Source organism: Staurois parvus, unplaced genomic scaffold (genome assembly GCF_062004578.1).
Source record: "Staurois parvus isolate SC_StPar_1 unplaced genomic scaffold, SC_StPar_1.0 ptg000289l, whole genome shotgun sequence".
NCBI classification, from domain to species: domain Eukaryota; kingdom Metazoa; phylum Chordata; class Amphibia; order Anura; family Ranidae; genus Staurois; species Staurois parvus.
In genome coordinates, this window is record NW_028318085.1 from 1573028 (window position 1) to 1596382 (window position 23355).

At 45.0% G+C, this 23355-nt stretch overlaps 1 protein-coding gene across 1 annotated transcript; it reads left to right on the plus strand.

Annotated features, from left to right (window-relative positions):
- Window positions 1-182: 182 nt before the first annotated feature.
- LOC149458291 (serine/threonine-protein kinase PLK1-like) lies at window positions 183-15513 on the plus strand. Its single transcript, XM_089682406.1, has 5 exons — window positions 183-378; window positions 3166-3240; window positions 5079-5233; window positions 12613-12792; window positions 15053-15513. Exons 1-5 carry the CDS (start codon window positions 183-185, stop codon window positions 15257-15259), a joined length of 813 nt encoding a protein of 270 aa, XP_089538532.1. The 3' UTR covers window positions 15260-15513.
- Window positions 15514-23355: the final 7842 nt, after the last annotated feature.

The window sequence follows — 23355 nt, forward strand, 5'->3', positions numbered from 1 at the left end:
AGATACCCCTGGTACCTTTTTCATAGGCTTTTTTAAGTTTGGGCAAGGACACAGGCCCCATGATTCCCTATTGCCCGGGGGCCCCATGAGTTGTCAGTCCACCCCTGGTAGTACCACACCTTAGGAACATGACTAGCCTTTTAGTTTAGTGCCGTTTTGCCATATACTGTATTTCCGCTGCCATGTCCCTAACATGTGGTGTGTTTGCTCCAGGCCAAGATTCTCCATTGGTTGAGAAGAATGTCGCACCAGCGATGGACGAGGACATGGTCCAGCCAGAGTCCACAGAGCCTGCAGATGGCTACCTCTCTGCTATGATGCAACAACTGGCCAGTGTCAATGCTGCTGTGTCCCCTAAGAAGGCTGTGGTCCTCCAGGGTGAGTCTTGTCCCTCATCGGACGCTTGTCTGATGGATGGACACTTTGGGGCTCCTTCTTTCCAATGTTGCGCTCCGACCAGTATTCAGCAGGATACTTTTACAGGGTAGATATTGGGGGAATTGAAAAATGCATTTCAGGCACTTTTCATGAAATAATAGGTTCACCTTTTGAAAAAAAAATTAAAAATTAAATGCACATTTTTTTGCAGGTAAAAAAAATGTGCGTTTACTTATTTATTTTAACCACTTGCCTACCGGGCACTTTTACCCCCTTCGTGCACAGGCCAATTTTCAGCTTTCAGCGCTGTTGCACTTTGAATGAGAATTGCACGGTCATGCAACACTGTACCCATATGAAAGTTTTATCATTTTTTTCACACAAATAGAGCTTTCTTTTTGGTGGTATTTAATCGCCACTGGGTGTTTTATTTTTTGCACTATAAACAAAAAAAAGAGCCAAAAATGTTAAAAAGTTTTTCTTTGTTTCTATTATAAAATTTAGCAAATTTTGCAAACAGGTAATTTTTCTCCTTCACTGATGTGCATTGATGAGGTTGCACTGATAGGCAGCACTGATGGGCACTGATAAGGTGGCACGGATGGGCAGCACTGATGGGCACTGATAAGGTGGCACGGATAGGCAGCACTGATGGGCACTGATAGGCGGCACTGTTGGGCACTGATAGGTGGCACTGATGAGGCAGGACTGGTGGACATTGATGAGGAGGCACTGATGCTGCTGCACTGATATGCTGCAATGATGGGCACTGATAGGCGGCACTGCTGGGAACTGATCATCAGTGCCCTAATTTTTAATGCAGATCTACTCTGTGACATTTGCCAGTTATCGGCAGTACTTACCACACACTGTAACAGCGTGAGGAAAGTGCTGCCGATAACCGGCAACTGTATTTACTTTATGATCTGCTGTGTCATTGGACACGGCTGATCACGTGGTAAAAGGCCGCTGTGATTGGCCTTTTACCTAGTCATTTGATCAGCTGTAGGACACAGCGATCACTGACAGTGCCGGGTGCGTGCTGCTGAGGACGCGCGGGGGGCGCGTTCTGGGAGGACATCATATGACACCCTCCTAGAACTGGACAACTGCGCTGTAGCCATCATTTGGCTATAGCGCAGTTGTAAAGTGGTTAAGGAGCCTGCATAGTATTGCACCCACGATCAGCAGATCTATGATCTGTGGGTGCAATCTCAGACTCTTGTAGAGTCTTAGCATAGCTGTCTTCCCGTACCTCGTATGGGCAGGCAGTTACCTGAGAAGAAGAATCAATGGACTTCAAAAGTGCTGACCAGTGCCCTCATAATTCATTGAGAACTACAAGCCGTCAGCTGCAATGGCTGATGGTACTTGTAGTCATTCATTTACAGGAAACTGAATGAATGATGTGGCCATGTGGGCAGAGCCCCGCATGGTTGCACTGTTTTCAAATTGTGACAACGGGTGCGAGGAGAGGATGCAGATGCTGGAACATGTTACATGGTCTACCCTAGACACGTATTCCAAAGGTGAACTTACCCTTTAAAGTGTCACTAAAGGCAAAAAATGTTATTTTAGTTTTGGATAGAGTGGAGAAGGATTAGAACTCTTATGAGGTTTTCACCACTGTCTGTGTCTTCATTAGGGAGAGTAACCCTCTATTTGTCCTGTTTACCATTGTATTTGAAAGTGGAAGTAAAAGAAAATCCCAACTTAGGGGTGACACCAAAAGAGAAATAGAGGAGAAATCTTCCAATGGGAACACTAGTTCTAGTGACCTAGTGATACTCCAGGATTCTTTCACTTTGGAGGGATTTTCTCTCACTTCCTGTTTTGGCTATGGGAAGTGAAGGGAAATCTCCCCTATGGGACACAGATGGCAAAATATGAAAGGGTTATAACCCGCCTTTAGGGCTCATGTACACGGGGCCTTTGGAAAACTCTTCTGAACGATAGAAACTGACTGCTGAAAAACGTAGGTTAAAAATGACAGTTTAGCCGCGTTGTAACAGAAATGAAGAAAAATTTAATTTTCTTTTCAAAATCTTTGGTTATTTTTCTTTTATTTAGCAAAAAAAGTGGAGTGGTGATCAAATACCACCAAAAGAAAGTTCTATCCTCCTAAAAAAAAAAATGATAAAAATGTAATTTAGGTACAGACCGAGTAATTGTCATTCAAAGTGTGACAGCGCTGAAAGCTGAAAATTGGGCTTGGCAGGAATGTGTCCAGTACTGAAGTGCTGAAGGACCATTAAATCTGCATGTACTGTATCCTGTTGCTTGTGTCTTTTTTTCCCCCCAGTGAATTGCTGCATACATGCAAAACTACATTATGTTTTGTGGCTTTTTAAAGTGGGTATCCACAAGCTGTACAGGGGCAGCAAGACCGAGGTTCTCTATGTCCTGTAGGCTTGATCTCTGCTTGCTGCATGGCTCAGAGGTCATCTGCTTCCCACAACTTCCTCCAAGTATAACATTCTGCTACCACACTTGTATAGGGGCAGAACACACGACTGCTCAGAACAATGTGGCTTCTCCCAATCTGACTCTACTCCCTCAAAGTAACAATACAGCGAGGATTCCGGTAAGACTCGAGCTGCCTTTTTTACTTTTTGAACTGCAATCCTGCTCCATTTATTCCATCTAGAGAAATTTTGGAATTATAGAATCGGACAGTTGTGTTGGGGGATTTTGGAATTGTAGAACCTGGCAATTAAAAGATTAGCTCATGATGTGGTACCTCTTCAGCTGTTCCTGGCCAATAGCTCTAATGTATTTCTTCTACAGAGGAAACGGAGGATTCGGCCTGCAAACCAATCTTTTGGATCAGCAAATGGATGGAATATTCTAAGTATGGACTAGGTATGTATCAGCTTGACTGCAGACCTGTTGTGTACAGCGATTATACACGGCTCAAAAAAAGTGAAAGGAACACTTTGAAAGCACATCAGATCTCAATGGGGAAAAATCTCCTGCTGGATATCTGTACTGATATGGATGGGATAATGTGTTAGGAATGTAAGGATGGCACATCGTTCGATGGAAATGAAATTATCAACCTACAGAGGACTGAATTCGAAGACACCCTGAAAATCAAAGTGAAAAAATGATGCAGCAGGCTAGTCCATTTTGCTGAAATTTCATTGCAGCAACTCAGAATGGTCTTCAGCAGGGGCGGACTGACAACTCATGTGGCCCCCGGGCAATAGGGGATCATGGGGCCCCTGTGTCCTTGCCCACACTCAAAAAAGCCTATAAAAAAGGTACCAAGGGCATTTCATGGGGCCCCCTACTGACCCCGGGCCCTCGGGCAGTGCCCGAGTGCTGGAATGGTCCGTCCGCCCCTGGTCCTCAGTAGTTTGTATGGCCCCCACCTGCTTGTATGCATTCCTGACAACATCGGGGGAGGCTCCTAATGAGAGGACGAATGGTGTCCTGGGGGATTTCCTCCCAGATCTGGAGGGCAACACTGAGCTCCTGGACAGTCTGAGGTGCAACCTGGCAGCGTTGGATGGACCGAACATGATATCCCAGAGGTGTTCTATCGGATTTAGGTCAGATGAGCACGGGGACCATTCGATGGTATCAATTCCTTCATCCTCCAGGAACTGCCTGCATACTCTCGCCACATGAGGCCGGGCATTGTCGTGCACCAGGAGGAACCCAGGACCCACTGAACCAGCGTAGGGTCTGACAATGGATCCAAGGATTTCATCCCGATACCTAATGGCAGTCAGGGTGCCATTGCGTAGCCTGTAGAGGTCTGTGCGTCCCTCCATGGATCTGCCTCCCCAGACCATCACTGACCCACCACCAAAATGGTCATGCCGAACCATGTTACAGGCAGCAGAACGTTCTCCACGGCTTCTCCAGACCCTTTCACATCTGTCACATGTGCTCAGGGGGAACCTGCTCTCATCTGTGAAAAACACAGGGCACCAGTAGTGGATCTGCCAATTCTGGTGTTCAATGGCAAATGCCAATCGAGCTCTGTGGTGCCGGGCAGTAAGCACAGGGCCCAGTAGAGTTCATCAGGCCCTCAGGCCACCCTCATAAAGTCTGTTTCTGATTGTTTGATCAGAGACATTCACACCAGTGGCCTGCTGGAGGTCATATTGTAGGGCTCTGGCAGTGTTCATCCTGTTCCTCCTTGCACAAAGGAGCAGATACCAGTCCTGCTGATGGGTTAAGGACCTTTTACGGCCCTGTCCAGCTCTCCTAACTGCCTGTCTCCTGGAATCTCCTCCATGCTCTTGAGACTGTGCTGGGAGACACAGCAAACCTTCTGGCAATGACATATATTGATGTGCCATCCTGGAGGAGTTGGACTGCCTGTGCAACCTCTGTAGGGTCCAGGTATCGCCTCATGCTACCAGTAGTGACACTGACCCTAGCCAAATGCAAAACTAGTGAAAAAAAAGTCAGAAAAGATGAGTATGAAAAAAAATATCAGTGACCTCGACGTGTAAAACCATTCCTGTGTTGCGAGTCGTCTCATTGCTGCCCATCTAGTGCACCTGTTAATTTCATTAACACTAAAGAAGCTGAAACTGATTAACAACCCTTCTCTACTTAACTGACCAGATCAATATCCCAGGAGTTTCATTGACTTGATGCTAGACTCTGATTAAAAAGCGTTCCTTTTTTTTTTTGAGCAGTGTATTTTAGATGGCCACTAAGCTGAAATGTTTTCTCCCCAGGTTACCAGCTGTGTGATAACAGTGTAGGTGTTCTCTTCAATGACTCCACTCGGCTGATAATGTACAACGATGCAGTCAGTTTACAGTACATTGAGAGGAATAATACGGAGTCTTACCACACTGTGCGCTCTTACCCATCGGCACTGACAAAGAAGGTAAGAGCATGGGATGAACTTTCAGATAAATGCCTTCAAGGTGTTTGCAATATTAGGATTCCTACCTGACATGGGTGGAAAGTAAGTAAGAAAGTGCATCCGGAATGTTTCTTGTGTTAAAAATGTTTTTCTTTTCATGCTATGTGATCATGGTTTAGATATATTGACTGTATTTATGTGTGAGAATCATTTGTTACACTCTTTGCCCTGTCATCTTTGGTCAACCTGCTTTTAAAACCTAAGAAGCAAGGGTTACCTCTGCTGGACAGGTTTTTTTACTCTTTTCGGGGAGGTTACCACCCCTGCAAGGTAAAATAGTGGCTCATTAGCAGTGGTGTATCTAGGTTTTGTGCTGCCCCAGGCAACACAAAAATCACCCGCCCCAACCTTTCCTGCGGAGAGAGCCTGACACCAACCAACCCGCCCCCCCAAGTGTAGAGAGAGCATAACACTGGCCAACTACCCCCCAAAGGAGAGAGCTGGATGATGACCAACACCCGACCCAACCTCGGAGAGAGCATAACCCCAACCAGCATCCCCCCCAAAGGAGAGAGCCTGACACCGACCAACACGCCCCCCCGAGTGTAGAGAGAGCATAACACTGGCCAACTACCCCCCAAAGGAGAGAGCTGGACGATGACCAACACCCCACCCAACCTCGGTGAGAGCATAACCCCAACCAGCATCCCACCCCCCAAAGGAGAGAGCCTGACACCGACCAACACGCCCCCCCCAGTGTGGAGAGAGCATAACTCTGGCCAACAACCCCCCAAAGTAGAGAGCTGGACAATGACCAACACCCCACCCAACCTCGGAGAGAGCATAACCCCAACCAGCATCCCACCCCCCCCCCCAAAGGAGAGAGCCTGACACTGACCTACACGCCCCCCTGAGTGTAGAGAGAGCATAACACTGGCCAACTATGCCCCCAAAGGAGAGAGCTGGACAATGGCCAACACCCCACCCAGCCTCGGAGAGAGCATAACCCCAACCAGCATCCCACCCCCCCAAAGGAGAGAGCCCGACACCACCCAACACCCCCGGCCAAGAGAGCCTTTCACTACCACCGCCTCCCCTATACACCCGCCGCCACCCCCTCCCATTCCTGGCAAGAGAGAAAGAAACTCACAGACACTCACCTTCAGCTCCGGACATCCCTGGGAACGAGAGTCAAGCTCTGCATATACCGTCAAGCAGCCCGCAGACTCTCTTGGAACCCACCTGGTCCCCATGCGGCTTGTGTTCCTTCTTCCAGGGGGTAACGCTGCCCCCCTGAAAAATGCCGTCCTAGGCAAATGCCTTGTTTGCCTTGTGGTAAATATGCCCCTGCTCATTAGTGCATCAGAGAGAGGTTTCAGAAAGACTGTTCTAGATGTACAATAGCAGTCAGTTTGCACCCCTTTGTGGGAGTCCAGTTGGGGTTCCAAGGGGTATGGAGTCACATGGACTCATGCTATCAGTTGCTGGACTCTGTGGATTACTTGCTACCTCATATAGATTTAATGTCAATTATGGACTCTTGCTTTGCCAAGGACCCTTTATGGACTCCCTCACCTTTATAAGACATGACTACCTTACGGGGGCATGTAGATAACTTTGTCAGGAATGTGTGTGAAGATGTCTTTGGGAACTGTTCAGTTGTCACCTTTAGCTACTTCAGTAAAAGATCTTTATTGTTCATCTGATCTGCCTATGTCTGTAAGGGGTTGCATGCAGGGCGTATCAAAGAACAGGGCTTACAACAGGGGACTAGAGAAGATTCAGTACAGAGGTCTAATGAGGAGGGAAGCTGTCCTATGGAGGCTATATTGCTATTGCTAATGACTTCCATACTTGTGTCACATGCCGAAGCAGCCAAACAGCCAGGAGATGGGTGACATGGCAGCGGCTGGCCATACACTATACAATTTTCTTACAGATTTCTGCCCAATTTCCTTTAGATTTACCTTCCACTATGTAGTGCAAGGGCCTGTCTAATTGGATACATATGAAAGTGTTTCGGTTTGACCTCCTATTATATGGTTTTTGGTAATTATAAAGCAAAAATCTGAGGAAAATTGTATAATGTATGCCCAGCCTTAGCCTGGGAGTCAGGGAGAGAGATGTAGTGAGGCCCCAGGAGGAGTACAATCATAAAGTAATGCCCCGTACATTGCTAATGATTTCCATACTTGTGTCACATGCCGAAGCAGCCAAACAGCCAGGAGACGGGTGACATGGCAGCGGCTGGCATACACTATACAATTTTCTTACAGATTTCTGCCCAATTTCCTTTAGATTTACCTTCCACTATGTAGTGCAAGGGCCTGTCTTATTGGATACATATGAAAGTGTTTCGGTTTGACCTCCTATTATATGGTTTTTGGTAAATATAAAACAAAAATCTGAGGACAATTGTATAATGCATGCCCAGCCTTAGCCTGGGAGTCAGGGAGAGAGATGTAGTGAGGCCCCGGGAGGAGTACAATCATAAAGTAATGCCCCGTACACACGATAAGAAAGCATACAAAAAAGTTTGCGGAACCACTGATCGAACGATTTTCTCTTCGTTGGTGAGCAGGATGTTTTAACCGATAACAATATTGTGAACGAAAAAATCCGGTTGAACAACAGTGAAAATTTTGTCGTTTCGCATGCGAACGACCGATTTTCTATGCGGTGGTATGACGGCCGTACAAAAAAATCTATCAAGCGCTATCACGCATGAGCGGAAACAGAAGATGACCCGGATGTTTATGTCCAAGGAATCTTCGTAAACACGAATGAAAAATTCAAATGTTTAAAGTAGATTGGCCTAATGAGATCATGAAACCAGAATTGTGCAGATTATATTTTATGTATCACTATTTATGTATATAGGTCATGGAATAAACGATATTATACTCATTGCTGGTAATTGTTGTGTATATCGCTAGTTCTGGCCGGAAGGGCGTGGCTACAAGGTCACACGCACACCGCATCACTTCCACTTGTACGGAAGACATCAACGCTACGTATTGCCCGATGAACGATTTTTTTAGATTGGTTAATGTGGGCCAGGATTTCGAGCAACGAATGAACGCCTCTCAGTCGTCGGATGACCGATCGGTCGATTTTCTAATCATGTATTCCCATCTTAATGGAGAAGTGCGTTTCCTGTATCCAACATCATACAGATTGAGGGAGGGTACAGATCCAGATTCATAAATACAGATTGGGAGTGAGTTGATGGGATTGCGGAGTTGGTGTAGGCTGGTACAAGCCCTGCGGTAACAGCTTAGAATTTTTATTTATTTATTTATTTCAGGTACTTATATAGCGCCGTCAATTTACGCAGCACTTTATATATATATTGTACATTCACATCAGTCCCTAACCCTCAAGGGGTGTACAATCTAAGGTCCCTAACTCACATTCATACATACACATACTAGGGCCAATTTAGACAGGATCCAATTAACATACCAGCATGTCTTTGGAGTGTGGGAGGAAACCGGAGCACCCGGAGGAAACCCACGCAAGCACAGGGAGAACATGCAAACTCCATGCAGGAGGCGCCATGGTCAGGAATCGAGCCCATGACCCATTTACTGCAAGGCAGACGTGCTAACCACTAAGCCACTGTGCCGCCCACTAGAACGCTGCACACCTACGAAGAGGTGTATTCTATGGACGTTGTGTCTGTAGTGCATGACTGTCAACAGTGTAGTCGTTTGGCCACAGAATTGTGTTAACTGTGCAGGTTTTCCTGCATGCTTTTAAGTTAGGAATGCCGTCTTCAAAGGTGTTAAAGTGTTACTAAACCCACAACAGTACAATCAGTCTGTATATGCAGTAAAGCATGCTTGTTATACTCACTGTGGAACCTAAGGGGTTAATCCTCTGCATTGTGTAAAAATGCTGTTTGATCCTGTCTTCTCTGATCCTCTCCTTCTTCCAGTGTCCCCCCTCTTATCTCCTGATAAGACATATCATGTGGAGTCACTCTGCACATGCTCAGTTTGCTGCGCATTGCTAGAGAGGTTTGTTTTTTTTTCTTGGGAGACTGCATGTGATCAGCACAGGGCCAATCAGCACTGTCCAGAGGTCAGGGGTTCTGCATCCTCCTAGAGCAGAACAAAACTCCTCCTACAAGCTTTAACCAGTGCTCTGCTGGACACTGATAGAAAGCACAAGACTGCTCTAACTTCTGCTGAGAAAAAGTATTTAGCAGTTTATGTTTACTAAAAGAATTGCATTTCCATGTTGTGTGTACTGTGGGAGACCACATATAGTGAATGCAGGGTCCCGGGAGACCAGATATAGTGAATGCAGGGTCCGGGGAGACCGGATATAGGGAATGCAGGGTCCGGGGAGACCGGATGTAGCGAATGCAGGGTCCGGGGAGACCGGATGTAGCGAATGCAGGGTCCGGGGAGACCGGATATAGCGAATGCAGGGTCCTGGGAGACCAGATATAGCGAATGCAGGGTCCGGGGAGACCAGATATAGCGAATGCAGGGTCCCGGGAGACCGGATATAGTGAATGCGGGATCCCGGGAGACCAGATATAGTGAATGCGGGGTCCGGTCTCAATGCGGGGTCCGGGGAGACCGGATGTAGCGAATGCAGGGTCCCGGGAGACCAGATATAGCGAATGCAGGGTCCGGGGAGACCAGATATAGTGAATGCCGGGTCCGGGGAGACCGGATATAGCGAATGCAGGGTCCGGGGAGACCGGATATAGCGAATGCAGGGTTCGGGGAGACCAGATATAGCGAATGCAGGGTCCGGGGAGACCGGATATAGCAAATGCAGGGTCCCGGGAGACCGGATATAGCGAATGCAGGGTCCGGGGAGACCGGATATAGCGAATGCCGGGTTCGGGGAGACCGGATATAGCGAATGCAGGGTCTGGGGAGACCGGATATAGTGAATGCAGGGTCTGGGGAGACCGGATATAGCGAATGCAGGGTCTGGGGAGACCGGATATAGCGAATGCAGGGTCTGGGGAGACCAGATATAATGAATGCAGGGTTGGTGGTTTAGCAACACTTTAAGCCCGGTCCACGAATAGACTTACCCGAGTCCTTAGGTTTCCTTTAAGCCTCACTTTTTGACAAACACTATCATGGCAGAAATGTGGTGGCAGCCATTGTTGATCTTCACTTCTGAAAATGCAAGTTGCCTGGCTGTAGTGCTGGCTTTGTTACTTTGTCACCATTGTGGAACAAGCGTGCAAATAGGACTTAAAATGTAACTAAAGGCAAGTTAACATACATTTAGATACCGGGCAGCCTTCTTCCTTCATCTGGCCTCGCTTTCTTTAAAGAAATAAAAATGTTCTCTTCTCATACAATTACTCAATGCTGTGAATGCAGATACTGTATTCTATTATACGGAAAGACACCTGCGGCACCGCTATTTAGCCCCGGGTTTGCCATGAGGTTCACAATATGGAGGAGCTGATGGCCAGTCAATAATAATGGTTTTAATGGACTGAGTTCACCTTCTCTACTGATTACCAAGACATGCTGGCAGCTTCGATTTAAGCTCTCGGCCTCGTCATATTTCCTGATAACCCCTCTTCCGATCAGGGTCTCTTGCTCGGCATCCCCGGTCTTTCAACCCCCTCCGCCCTTATCACCCTTTTTTTCCTTTTCTCTTTCTTAAGCAGGCCATACATAGGTCAAATTCCGAATGATTTTTCAATCGAAAATCGAAAACATTGTTCGTTCTGTAATCCGATGGAGCCACCAAGAATTTCGAAAACCGGGCGTTTTTCACAAATTTTCCCGCATGCCTGATAAACGGAATGGGGAGGAACCACAAAAATCGGCTGGTGCAATTGCCCCACTATCAGCACGAAAATCGGCTGATTATTCTTAGGTCCGATTTTCGAATGAAAAATCGTTCGGAAATCATACATGAGTTTTAATGACACGCCGCCCGCACTGGAAAATGCAACCGTACTGGGAACTGAGGTTCCCGTGCGGGCTGCGTTTTCGGAAGAAGTGCAGGGACTTCTTCTCTGCGTGTCACGGGGCATGGGAGTCCATTCAAATGAATGGGCACTCGTGCCCGCGCAAAACTCGGCCCGCATGACCGCATATATGTGAACCGGGGCTAAATGTCTCCTCATTTTATGTTGCCATGGCAATAGAGTTATGTTGTATGAAAGGTGCAGCGCTCCTGACTTGGAGGTAGGACTTGATTATTGTTTTTTATTGTTTCTGATCATGCGCAGTCTTTCGTATCCAAATTTTCCCATAAGAAAACAAGAAAATCGTTAGATCTTTTCATGTACGAGAAAAATGTTGGAGTTTGCCCTTTTTGGAAATTTTCGTTTGGAAAGTCTGAATCGGATGTCGAAAGAAAATCAATCATTCCTTGTACAGAATATTTTCTTCTGATGTTTGTTTCATAGTGTGTACCCCACTTAACCCCTTGACGCCGATGTCACATAAATATGCGGCCTCACAGAACTGGGCTTTTTTTCCGTGGGGACGCATATTTGCGTACTTGTCTTTATGCTGGGAGCACACTGAGAGCAACGGGTCCCATTCTAACGATCAGGACCCGGGTCTCCCAATTCCGGGTCACATGATCGCGGTGATAGCCTCTGATTGGCTGTCACAGTGATCAGTCACTGTACAGCCCGGCCCCTTGTGTTTTTTCTCTCTATGAATGGAGGAGAGAGATACACTGTATCTCTCTAACTCCTGGCATAGAGGGGAAAAAAATGTTTGTAAAAAAAAAAAAAGAATAAAAAAGATAAATATATATTAAAAATTAAATTTAAAAATAAAGAAAAAATACCTAGATCAAGGTTTGATCTAGTTCAGTGTAAGTGTTTGGGTCAAGGTCAAAAGGTCAGGGTCAAAGCTCAGGATTTTTTAAAAAATAGTGTCAGTGTGTTTTATGTAAAAAAAAAAGACGAAAACAAAATGCGCACTATTACTTCTGGGCTGTACTACGGGTACAAACAACAAATAACTTACACATATGTGGTATCGCTGTGATCGTCAAGAGCTGGAGAATTTATTTTGGGTTGTTCTTTGGTGGTAGGTTATGGTAGTCACAAGAAACACACAGCTAAATTAAAAAAAATATATATATATTTTTTTTACTATTTTGGGTCAGTTTTCCTTTGATAATAAAAAAGAATCAGGAGATATCCATTACCATTTAAATAAAAGCCCAATTTGTCCTGAAAAAAACACGGTATAAGCCACCTGTATGCACAAAGTAGTTGTGATGATATGGACGGTTTTACTAACACATGTCAAAGTTGCAAAATTGTGCTTAGGTATTTAGAATTGTTTTACCCTTAGGTGTGAAGGGGTTAAGATAGGGATCTTTTAGTGCGGTCGGTGATTCAGTAGCCCCACTAATTTAACAATCTGCTCTTTCCCTTGCAGGTCAAACTACTGATTTACTTCAGGAATTACATGAATGAGAATCTTATGAATGCCGGCGCCAACATTACTCCACGAGAGGGTGGTCAGCGGGCTCACCTTCCCTTCCTGCGGACCTGGTTCAGAACTCAAAGAGCAATTGTCCTACATCTGAGCAATGGAACGGTTCAGATTAACTTCGAGGTGAGGACTGCACAGAGTAGGGTCACAGTGTAGGCATTTATGAGAAAACTTGCATTACTAAGGCTGGCCATACATTATACAATTTTCTTGAGAATTTTGCTTTAGATTTACCAAAAACCATATAATATGAGGTCAAACCTAAACAACACTTTCAATTGTATCCAATTAGGCAAACCCATGCACTACAGAGTTGAATGTAAATCTAAAGGAAATTGGGCAGAAAATTGTATAGTGTATGGCCAGCCTAAGGCCCCATGTACACAGGACACTTCTGAACGATGGAAACTGACTGCTGGAAAGCGTAGGTTAAAAAACGCCTGTTTAGCCGCGTTTGCATAACGCGTTTATGTGTGTTTATGTGCGTTTGGGTTTAGAAGCGTTTTTTTTAACCACTTCCAGACCGGACACTTTTACCCCCTTCCTGACCAGGGCAATTTTCAGCTTTTAGCGCTATCCCACTTTGAATGACAATTGCGCGGTCATGCAACACTGTACCCAAATGAATTTTTTACCATTTTTTTTTGAGATAGATAAAGCTTTATTTTGGTGTATTTGGTGTATTTATTCACCACTGGGATTTGTATTTTTTTTGCTATGTAAATGAAATGTCCAAAAAATTTAAAAAAAAAGTGTTTTTTTTATAAAATTTTGCAAATAAATAATATTTCATCATAAATCTTAGCCAAAATTTATTCCGTTATCTTTTTAGTAAAAAAAAAAAAAATCCAAATTAGTTTATAAGCAAAAATTATAATTTTTAAACATTTTTTTTTACATTTTTATTTTATTTTTTTATTATTATTTTTTTTTTTTTTACATACTGTCACCCTAGCAGTACAATGCCACCATTGTGACACTGTACTACTTGTGAGGGGTGATGAAGATTTTTTTTTTTTTTTTTTACACTGATTGCTTTTACACCCATATAGGATATAAAAGCAATCATTTCTCTTTCTCTCTGTGTGCATTCTTGCACTCATTGAAAAGAACTGAGTGAGCTGTGATTGGTCATAGCTTGTCACATGATACAAGGCTTTTGTGAATAGCCTTGTACCATGTGACCTCTGTGATCATTCACAGATTTCACACATAGTAAGCAATGATGTCAGAAGTGACATCTTGCTTACTACTTTGCATGTGATCACTGATTGGCCAATCAGTGATCACATGATCGGGACCTCGTACAGAGGTCCCGTCCGACGATCGGTGTTTCACTGTGTCCGGAGGACACAGCGGGCACTGGATCGCGGTGCTGCGCGCTCCCAGGGAGCGCGCACAAGCAGGGTGCGGGGAGGCCATTTATAGACGGCCACCCGACCCTGCAGTGCCACCGTCCGGCCGTTTATATACAACGGCCGGTCGGGAAGTGGTTAAAGATAAGGAGAACCTCCCAAATGCCCAGAATGCACTGAAAAGTGGTAAATTATTAACTATTTCAGACTGTTTCAGAGAAATACAGAGAGTAGAAGCAGAGACAGTAGTATGTGTTGAGATTAGCTTAGGTGTGAGTTGCTCATTAACATTTCTTTTGTTTCCAAGGGTGGGAAAGGTGTCTGGTGGAGGGAGTCATTATGGCCACCTGGCAGGGCATCTTCATGAGGAATTTGAGGTGTGAATGGTCATTAACATATCTTTTATTTCCAAGGGTGGGAAAGGTCTGAGGTGTGAATGGTCATTAATATATCTTTTGTTTCCAAGGGTGGGAGAGGTCTGAGGTGTGAATTGGTCATTACAATGTGTGACAAACTTGGTAGGAACATCCTGTGTTCAGTGTTTTGTCCATCTGAGTACCTTGAAAACACTTTGTATGCATTTTTCATGATTAAAAAAGGCTCTGGACAGCATCGGGAACTGGAAGAGTTAAAAAAAAAAATTCAGATGCAAACACTTAGAAATGCAATTTGCCGTGTATAGAAGCGTTTTGCGTTTGAAACGCTGATAAAATCAACTGCTGAACGCAACTTGTCTGCGTTTAAAAAAATGACTGAAAACTCAAATGCCTGTAAACGATGATGTGTACATGGACACATAGGAAAACATTAGGGAGAGTTCTGGGGCTGCTGAAAAAATGCTGAACAGTTCCTAAACGTGCGTTTATCAGCTGCAGTGTACATGAGCCCTAAGTGGGTTTTTCTTGGTGCCTATTAGACTGCACATATTAAGATGCTCGGTGTAACTCATAGGAGAGTGGAGAATTATAGGTGCAATGTCTGATTTCTGTGACTTCAATTGGGGTTTAAAATGTGCCTTCTCTCTACAGGATCACACCAAGATCATCCTATGTCCTCTTATGGCTGCTGTCTCCTATATTGATGGGAACCAGAATTTCCACACATACAAGTTGAGCCTTATAGAAGAGTTTGGCTGCTCAAAGGATCTAGCGCAGCGCTTGCGTTATGCCCGTAGGATTGTGGAGAAACTGCAGAGCTCAAAGTCTGGTGCAATACACAAAAAGGCCGCGGCCTAGCTGGGCTCCTGAATGGAGAGCTTTGCTGTATGACAGCCACGTTGGCTGAAGATGGTTTTTGTTTTTTCATTCCTGAGGTTCAACTAGTTCTGGTTGAGGTCCCTTTAAACAAGCAAGTTGTTTGGTATCATGACACCTCTTTGTCTTGGGCAAGAGCCTGTTCTGTCTGTCACTACTTCATGTGGTCAGCTTTAATGTAAAATAACAACTTTAGAACGTTTGTATATTGATATTAAAGTTTTTTTGTATATGAATTATTTTTGTTTTTTTTAATAACTGCATCGCTCTTCAAGAGAGGTTTATTCTCAATGCCTGATTGCTACAAAAAGCTGCCTATCTGTATATCACTGGGGATTGGAGATGAGCTCAGGTATGTTCAGATCCTAGTCCGAACCCACCTAAGGCTACGTTCACACTAGCTTTGTCAGCAGGCGTCAGACAGGCGTTTGGGAAGTATTTTTAACGCTTCTCAAACTCCTAAAAAAATTCTGCACATGGCAGCACACAGTGCTGTTCACACTGAAGAGTCGCAGCAGAACTGACACCTCATGTTGAGTTAGGAGGAGTCGAAGTCTCCCATTTAAGTCTATGGTGCCGCTCCTCAAAATGCCTGGCAGGCGTTTGCGGGGCATTAGGGCTCGTTCACACTTGACTTTATTTCTAACTCTTGCCAGACGCCCCTCCAGTGTTTGGGGAGCGTTTGAGGAGCATTAATACCATTTAACTTCATTATAGGCGTTTGTGGTGCGGTTTTAACGCTTGGCAAACGCCTATTAAACGCCTCAAAACCGCGCATAGGGCGTTTGGGGAGCGTTAAAAATGCTCCCCAATGCCCTATGCGCGGTTTTGAGGCGTTTGATAAGCGTTTGCCAAGCGTTAAAACTGCAGCACAAATGCCTATAATGAAGTTAAATGGTATTAACGCTCCTCAAACGCCTTGCAACTGCGTCGCAAACGCCTGCCAGGCGTTTAAGGAGCGACACCTTAGACTTGAATGGGAGGCTTCAACTCCTCCTGACTCGAGATGAGACGCCAGTTTTGCCGCGACGCAACGCTTCAGTGTGAACAGCACAGTGTGCTGCCATGTGCAGAATTTTCATAGGCGTTTGAGAAGTGTTAAAAACGCTTCCCAAACGCCTGTCTTGACGCCTGCTGGCAAAGCTAGTGTAAACGTATCCTTAATGCCATTAAAGTCTAAGGTGTTGCTCCTCAAATGCCTGGCAGGCATTTGCAATGCGGTTGCAAGGCGTTTGAGTAGCGTTAATACCATTTAACTTCATTATAGGCGTTTGTGGTGCGGTTTTAATGCTTGGCAAACGCATCAAAACCGCGCATAGGGAGTTTGGGAAGCGTTTTTAACGCTCCTCAAACGCCTACCACCTGTCAAACGCTATAGGGGCCTTTGGCAAGAGTTAGAAATAAAGTCAAGTGTGAACGAACCCTAAGAGATCCTGCTAGGAAGCTGTCATTACAGTTGGCCAACCATAAGCAGTGGAGGAATTTCCCACCCCACATTCGCACATATACATACCCCTTGCTGGGGTGGGGAATGCCTTAGTCACTTATGGTTGGCCAAGTACTGTGGCAGCTTCCTAGCGGGATCGCTCAGGTGGGTCTAGACTAGGATCCGAACACACCGGAGCTCATCCCTACTAAGGATGATGTCAGTGTGTGTGGGGCCCCCGCTACCAAGTCTCTTCCTTGCCTCCCATATTTTATAATAATCTGGCCAGCTATTAAAAGTGAAAACACCAATGCTTAAAAAAATGCTGGTCAACCACTGTAAATGCTGAAGATTCTCCCCCATCTGTCCTGTAAATAATAATACTTTCTAAAACTAAGTGGGAATGACTGCCTACGCTGTCATGGAATCCTTTAACCACTTGCCCTCCAGAGGATTTACCTCCCCCCCCCCCCCCCCCCCTTCCTGACCAGGCCACTTTTTTTGCGCTATGGCGCTGCGTTACTTTAACTGACAATTGTGCTGTCATGCAACGCTGCAGCCAAATGAAATTTATGTCCTTTATTTTCCCACAAATAGAGCTTTCTTTTGGTGGTATTTGATCACCTCTGTTTTTTATTTTTGTGCTATAAACAAAAAAAGGACTGATAATTTTCAAATAAAAAAAACAACTTTTTACTTTTTGCTATAAAACATATCCAGGTTTGGTTTGAATCCCAACCACGGCACAACCTGCCTGGAGTTTGCATGTTCTCCCCGTGCCTGTGTGGTACTCCGATTTCCTTCTACACTCCAAAGACATGCTGGTAGGTTAATGAATGGAGGTTAAAGAATAGAATAGAACAAATTCTAAAACAGAATCATTTTAACATATGGAATATGATGAAACACATTTTTCTGTTGTGCACATCTGCAGTCCTACAGGAGCACGTTTCTTGGAGTGAACTGGGTTAGAAGAAGCACGTTCCCCACTTCCATATGATGTAGAGGCGTGCGGATTGGAAGGTGATATCTCCATCACCACTGCGACTGCACCCATTACTCAGATGTTGTGTTAGAGATTCCCTTCACTGTAAAAGTCATCTGATTGGCTATAGAGCCACTGGATTACAAGCATGGGGGGGGGAATGGGGGGTCCCCTCCTCCGCCGTCTTTACATAAGGATGTGAGCGGATGCCATCCTTGTCCTGGGACTCAGTGAGGGGATCCGATGTTCCTTCTGCTGTGTGATCTCAGACACTGGAGGGACAGGGATTGGGCCACTGGAGGGACGGGGATTGGGTCACTGGAGGGACGGGGATTGGGCCACTGGAGGGACGGGGATTGGGTCACTGGAGGGACGGGGATGGGGTCACTGGAGGGACGGGGATTGGGCCACTGGAGGGACGGGGATTGGGTCACTGGAGGGACGGGGATTGGGCCACTGGAGGGACGGGGATTGGGTCACTGGAGGGACGGGGATGGGGTCACTGGAGGGATGGGGTCACTGGAGGGACGGGGTCACTGGATGGACGGGGATGGGGTCACTGGAGGGACGGGGATGGGGTCACTGGAGAGACGGGGATGGTGTCACTGGAGAGACGGGGATGGTGTCACTGGAGGGACGGGGATTGGGTCACTGGAGAGACGGGGATGGGGTCACTGGAGGGACGGGGATGGGGTCACTGGAGAGACGGGGATGGGGTCACTGGAGGGACGGGGATGGGGTCACTGGAGGGACGGGGATGGGGCCACTGGAGGGACGGGGATTGGGCCACTGGAGGGACAGGGATTGGGTCACCTCCGGGGTCGGTTTGTTGTTTGCAGTTAGTGGCTTGTACCGCATGTGATGGAAGCGATCCGGGATTGATGAAGGAAGATGTGAGGGTTCCTATATGTAGATCTCACCAAACAATTGTGTGTTACGTTGTGTTTTCTGCATTCATACTCATTAAAGTTTATATTTTACAAACATTTGCATTTGAAAAGCGCTGCGCAAATATCGCAACTGAACTACGCCCGCCATTCTATACATACATATATACACACATACACACACACCTACATAGCTATATATATATATATATAACACAGCACATACACAGTGAGGAACAGAAGTATTTGAACACCCTGCAATTTTGCAAGTTCTCCCACTTAGAAATCATGGAGGGGTCTGAAATTCACATTGTAGGTGCATTCCCACTCTGAGAGACAGAATTAAAAAGAAATTCAGGAAATCACATTGTATGATTTTTAAAGAATTTATTTGTCTTGCACTGCTGAACATAAGTATTTGAGCACCTAAGAAACAGCAAGAATTCTGGCTTTCAAAGACCTGTTACTGTGCCTTTAAAAAGTCCACCTCTACTCCACTCATTAATCTAACTTAGTAGCACCTGTCTGAGCTCTTTAAAGACACCTGTCCACCCCACAGTCAGTCAGACGCCAACTACTACCATGGGCAAGACCAAAGAGCTGTCAAAAGACACCAGAGACAAAATTGTGGACCTCCACAAGGCTAGAAAGGGCTACAGGGCAATTGCCAACAGCTTGGTGAAAATAGATCAACTGTTGGAGCAATTGTTAGAAAATGGAAGAGGCTAAAGACGACTGTCAGTCTCCCTCGGACTGGGGCTCCATGCAAGATCTCACCTCGTGGGGTATCACTGATGATAAGAAAGGTGAGGAATCAGCCCAGAACTACAAGGGAGGAGCTGGCCAATGACATGAAGAGAGCTGGGACCACAGTTTCAAAGGTCACTGTCGGTAGAACACTACGCCGTCATGGTTTCAAATCATGCATTGCATGGAAGGTTCCCCTGCTCAAGTCATCACATGTCCAGACCCGTCTGAAGTTTGCCAATGACCATCTGGATGATCCAGAGGAGGCATGGGAGAAAGTCATGTGGTCAGATGAGACCAAAGTAGAACTTTTTGGTCTAAACTTCACTCGTCGTGTTTGGAGGAAAAAGAAGGATGAGTTGCATCCCAAGAACACCATCCCTACTGTGAAGCATGGGGTGGTAACATCATGCTTTGAGATTTTGAGCAACAACCTCCTTCCCTCAGTCAGAGCATTGAAGACGGGTCTTCCAACATGACAACGACCCGAAGCACACAGCCAGGATAACCAAGGAGTGGCTCCGTAAGAAGCATATCAAGGTTCTGGAGTGGCTTAACCAGTCTCCAGACCTAAATCCAATAGAACATCTTTGGAGGGAGCTGAAACTCCGTGTTGCTCAGTGACAGCCCCGAAACCTGACAGATCTAGAGATCTGAGTGGAGGAGTGGGCCAAAATCCCTGTTGCAGTGTGTGCAAACCTGGTCAAGAACTACAGGAAACGTTTGACCTCTGTAATTGCAAACAAAGGCTTCTGTACCAAATATTAACACTGATTTTCTCAGGTGTTTAAATACTTATGTTCAGCAGTGCAAGACAAATAAATTCTTTAAAAATCATACAATGTGATTTCCTGAAATTTTTTTTTTTAATTCTGTCTCTCAGAGTGGGAATGCACCTAGAATGTGAATGTCAGACCTCTCCATGATTTCTAAGTGGCAAAATCACAGGGTGTTCCAATACTTCTGTTCCTCACTGTGTGTGTGTGTGTGTATATATATATATATATATATATATATACACACACATACATACATACATACATACATACATACACACACACACACACACACACACACATACAGTGGGGATCGAAAGTTTGGGCACCCCAGCTAAAAATTTGTATTAATGTGCATAAAGAAGCCAAGGAAAGATGGAAAAATCTCCAAAAGGCATCAAATTACAGATTAGACATTCTTATATGTCAACAAAAGTTAGATTTTATTTCCATCATTTACACTTTCAAAATAACCGAAAACAAAAAAATGGCGTCGGCAAAAGTTTGGGCACCCTGCAGAGTTAATATCTTGTACTGCCCCCTTTGGCAAGTATCACAGCTTGTAAACGCTTTTTGTAGCCAGCCAAGAGGCTTTCAATTCTTGTTTGAGGTATCTTTGCCCATTCTTCCTTACAAAAGTCTTCCAGTTCTTTGAGATTTCTGGGCTGTCTGTCACGCACTGCTCTTTTAAGGTCTATCCATAGATTTTCAATTATGTTGAGGTCAGGAGATTGTGAAGGCCATGGCAAAACCTTCAGTTTACGCCTCTTGATGTAATCCCCCGTGGATTTCGAGGTGTGTTTAGGATCATTATCCATTTGTAGAAGCCATCCTCTCTTTAACTTCAGCTTTTTCACAGATGGCATCAAGTTACCATCCAAAATTTGCTGAAATTTTATTGAATCCATTTTTCCTTCTACTCGTGAGATGTTCCCTGTGCCACTGGCTGCAACACAACCACAAAGCATGATTGATCCAACCCCATGCTTAACAGTTGGACAGAGGTTCTTTTCATTAAATTCTGTGCCCCTTCTTCTCCAAACGTACCTTTGCTCATTCCGGCCAAAAAGTTCAATTTTAACCTCATCGGTCCACAGAACTTGTTTCCAAAATGCATCAGCCTTGTCTATATGTTCATTTGCAAAGTTCAAACAATGATTTTTGTGGTGAGGACGTAGAAGAGGTTTTCTTCTGATGACTCTTCCATGAAGACCATATTTGTACAAGTATCTCTTTATAGTGGAATAGTGTACCACAACTCCAGTTTCTGCCAGATCTTTCTGGAGGGATCGTGCAGTCAAACGTGGGTTTTGAATTGTTTTTCTCACAATCCTGCGAGCTGTTCTGTCTGATATTTTTCTTGGTCTTCCAGATCTTGCTTTAACTTCCACTGTTCCTGATGACTGCCATTTCTTAATTACATTCCGAACAGAGGATATTGACATCTGAAAACGCTTTGCTATCTTCTTGTAGCCTTCTCCAGCTTTGTGAGCGTCAACTATTTTCAGTTTCCGTTTTCTAGACAACTGCTTAGAAGAACCCATGGTGCTGATTGTTGGGGCAAGGTCAGAGGAGTCTGGGCATTTAAAACCTTTGAGATTGACATCACCTGGTCTTCCCAGACGATGATTGAGAACAATCCATGACACTGGCAGGTCTCAGCTTGGCAAAGAGGGCAGTGCATGCTATAAATTCTGCAGGGTGCCCAAACGTTTGCAGACGCCATTTTTTTGTTTTCTGTTATTTTGAAAGTGTAAATGATGGAAATAAAATCTAACTTTTGTTGACATATTATAAGAATGTCTAATCTGTAATTTGATGCCTTTTGGAGATTTTTCCATCTTTTCTTGGCTTCTTTATGCACATTATTACAAATTTTTAGCTGGGGTGCCCAAACTTTCGATCCCCACTGTAGCTATATATATATATATATATATATATATATATATATATATATACACACACACACACACATACATACACACACACACGTATGTATATATATATATACAGTCATGGCCGAAATTGTTGGCACCCTTGATATTTCTCCAGGAAATCATGTATTTCTCACGAAACGTATTGCATTAACACATGTTTTGCTATACACATGTTTATTCCCTTTGTGTGTATTGGGACAAAACAAAAAAAGGGAGGAAAGAAAGCAAATTCGACATAATGTCACACAAACCTCCAAAAATGGGCTGGACAAAAGTATTGGCACCCTTTCACAACTGCGGATAAATAAGAATGTTACAAGCATGTGATGCTCCTGTAAACTCACCTGGGGCAAGTAACAGGTGTGGGCAATATAGAAATCACACCTGAAAGCAGATAAAAAGGAGAGACGTTCACTTAACCTTTGCATTGTGTGTCTGTCTGTGCCACACTAAGCATGGACAACAGAAAGAGGAGACGAGAACTGTCTGAGGACCTGAGAACCAAAATTGTGGCAAAATATCAACAATCTCAAGGTTTCAAGTCCATCTCCAGAGAACTAGATTTGCCTTTGTCCACAGTGCGCAACATTATCAAGAAGTTTGCAACCCATGGCACTGTAGCTAATCTCCCTGGTCGTGGACGGATGAGGAAAATTGATGAAAGATTGCAACGCAGAATAGTCCGGATGGTGGATAAGCAGCCCCAAACATGTTCCAAAGACATTCAAGCTGTCCTGCAGGCTCAGGGAGCATCAGTGTCAGCGCGAACTATCCGTCGACATTTAAATGAAATGAAACGCTATGGCAGGAGACCCAGGAGGACCCCACTGCTGACACAGAGACATAAAAAAGCAAGACTACAGTTTGCCAAAATGTACTTGAGTAAGCCAAAAGCCTTCTGGGAAAACGTCTTGTGGACAGATGAGACCAAGATAGAGCTTTTCGGTAAAGCACATCATTCTACTGTTTACCGAAAACGGAATGAGGCCTACAAAGAACAAAACACAGTACCTACGGTAAAATATGGTGGAGGTTCAATGATGTTTTGGGGTTGTTTTGCTGCCTCTGGCACTGGGTGCCTTGACTGTGTGCAAGGCATCATGAAATCTGAGGATTACCAAAGGATTTTGGGTCGCACTGTAGGGCCCAGTGTCAGAAAGCTGGGTTTGCGTCCAAGATCCTGGGTCTTCCAGCAGGACAATGACCCCAAACATACGTCAAAAAGCACTCAGAAATGGATGGCAAAGAAGCGCTGGAGAGTTCTGAAGTGGCCAGCAATGAGCCCAGATCTAAATCCCATTGAACACCTGTGGAGAGATC

Coding starts and splice junctions, on each gene's coding strand:
- LOC149458291 (XM_089682406.1), top strand. CDS start 183: ATGTCCCTAACATGTGGTGTGTTTGCTCCAGGCCAAGATTCTCCATTG. Junction 379..3,165: donor GAAGGCTGTGGTCCTCCAGG/GTGAGTCTTGTC, acceptor TTTCTTCTACAG/AGGAAACGGAGGATTCGGCC. Junction 12,793..15,052: donor CGGTTCAGATTAACTTCGAG/GTGAGGACTGCA, acceptor TTCTCTCTACAG/GATCACACCAAGATCATCCT.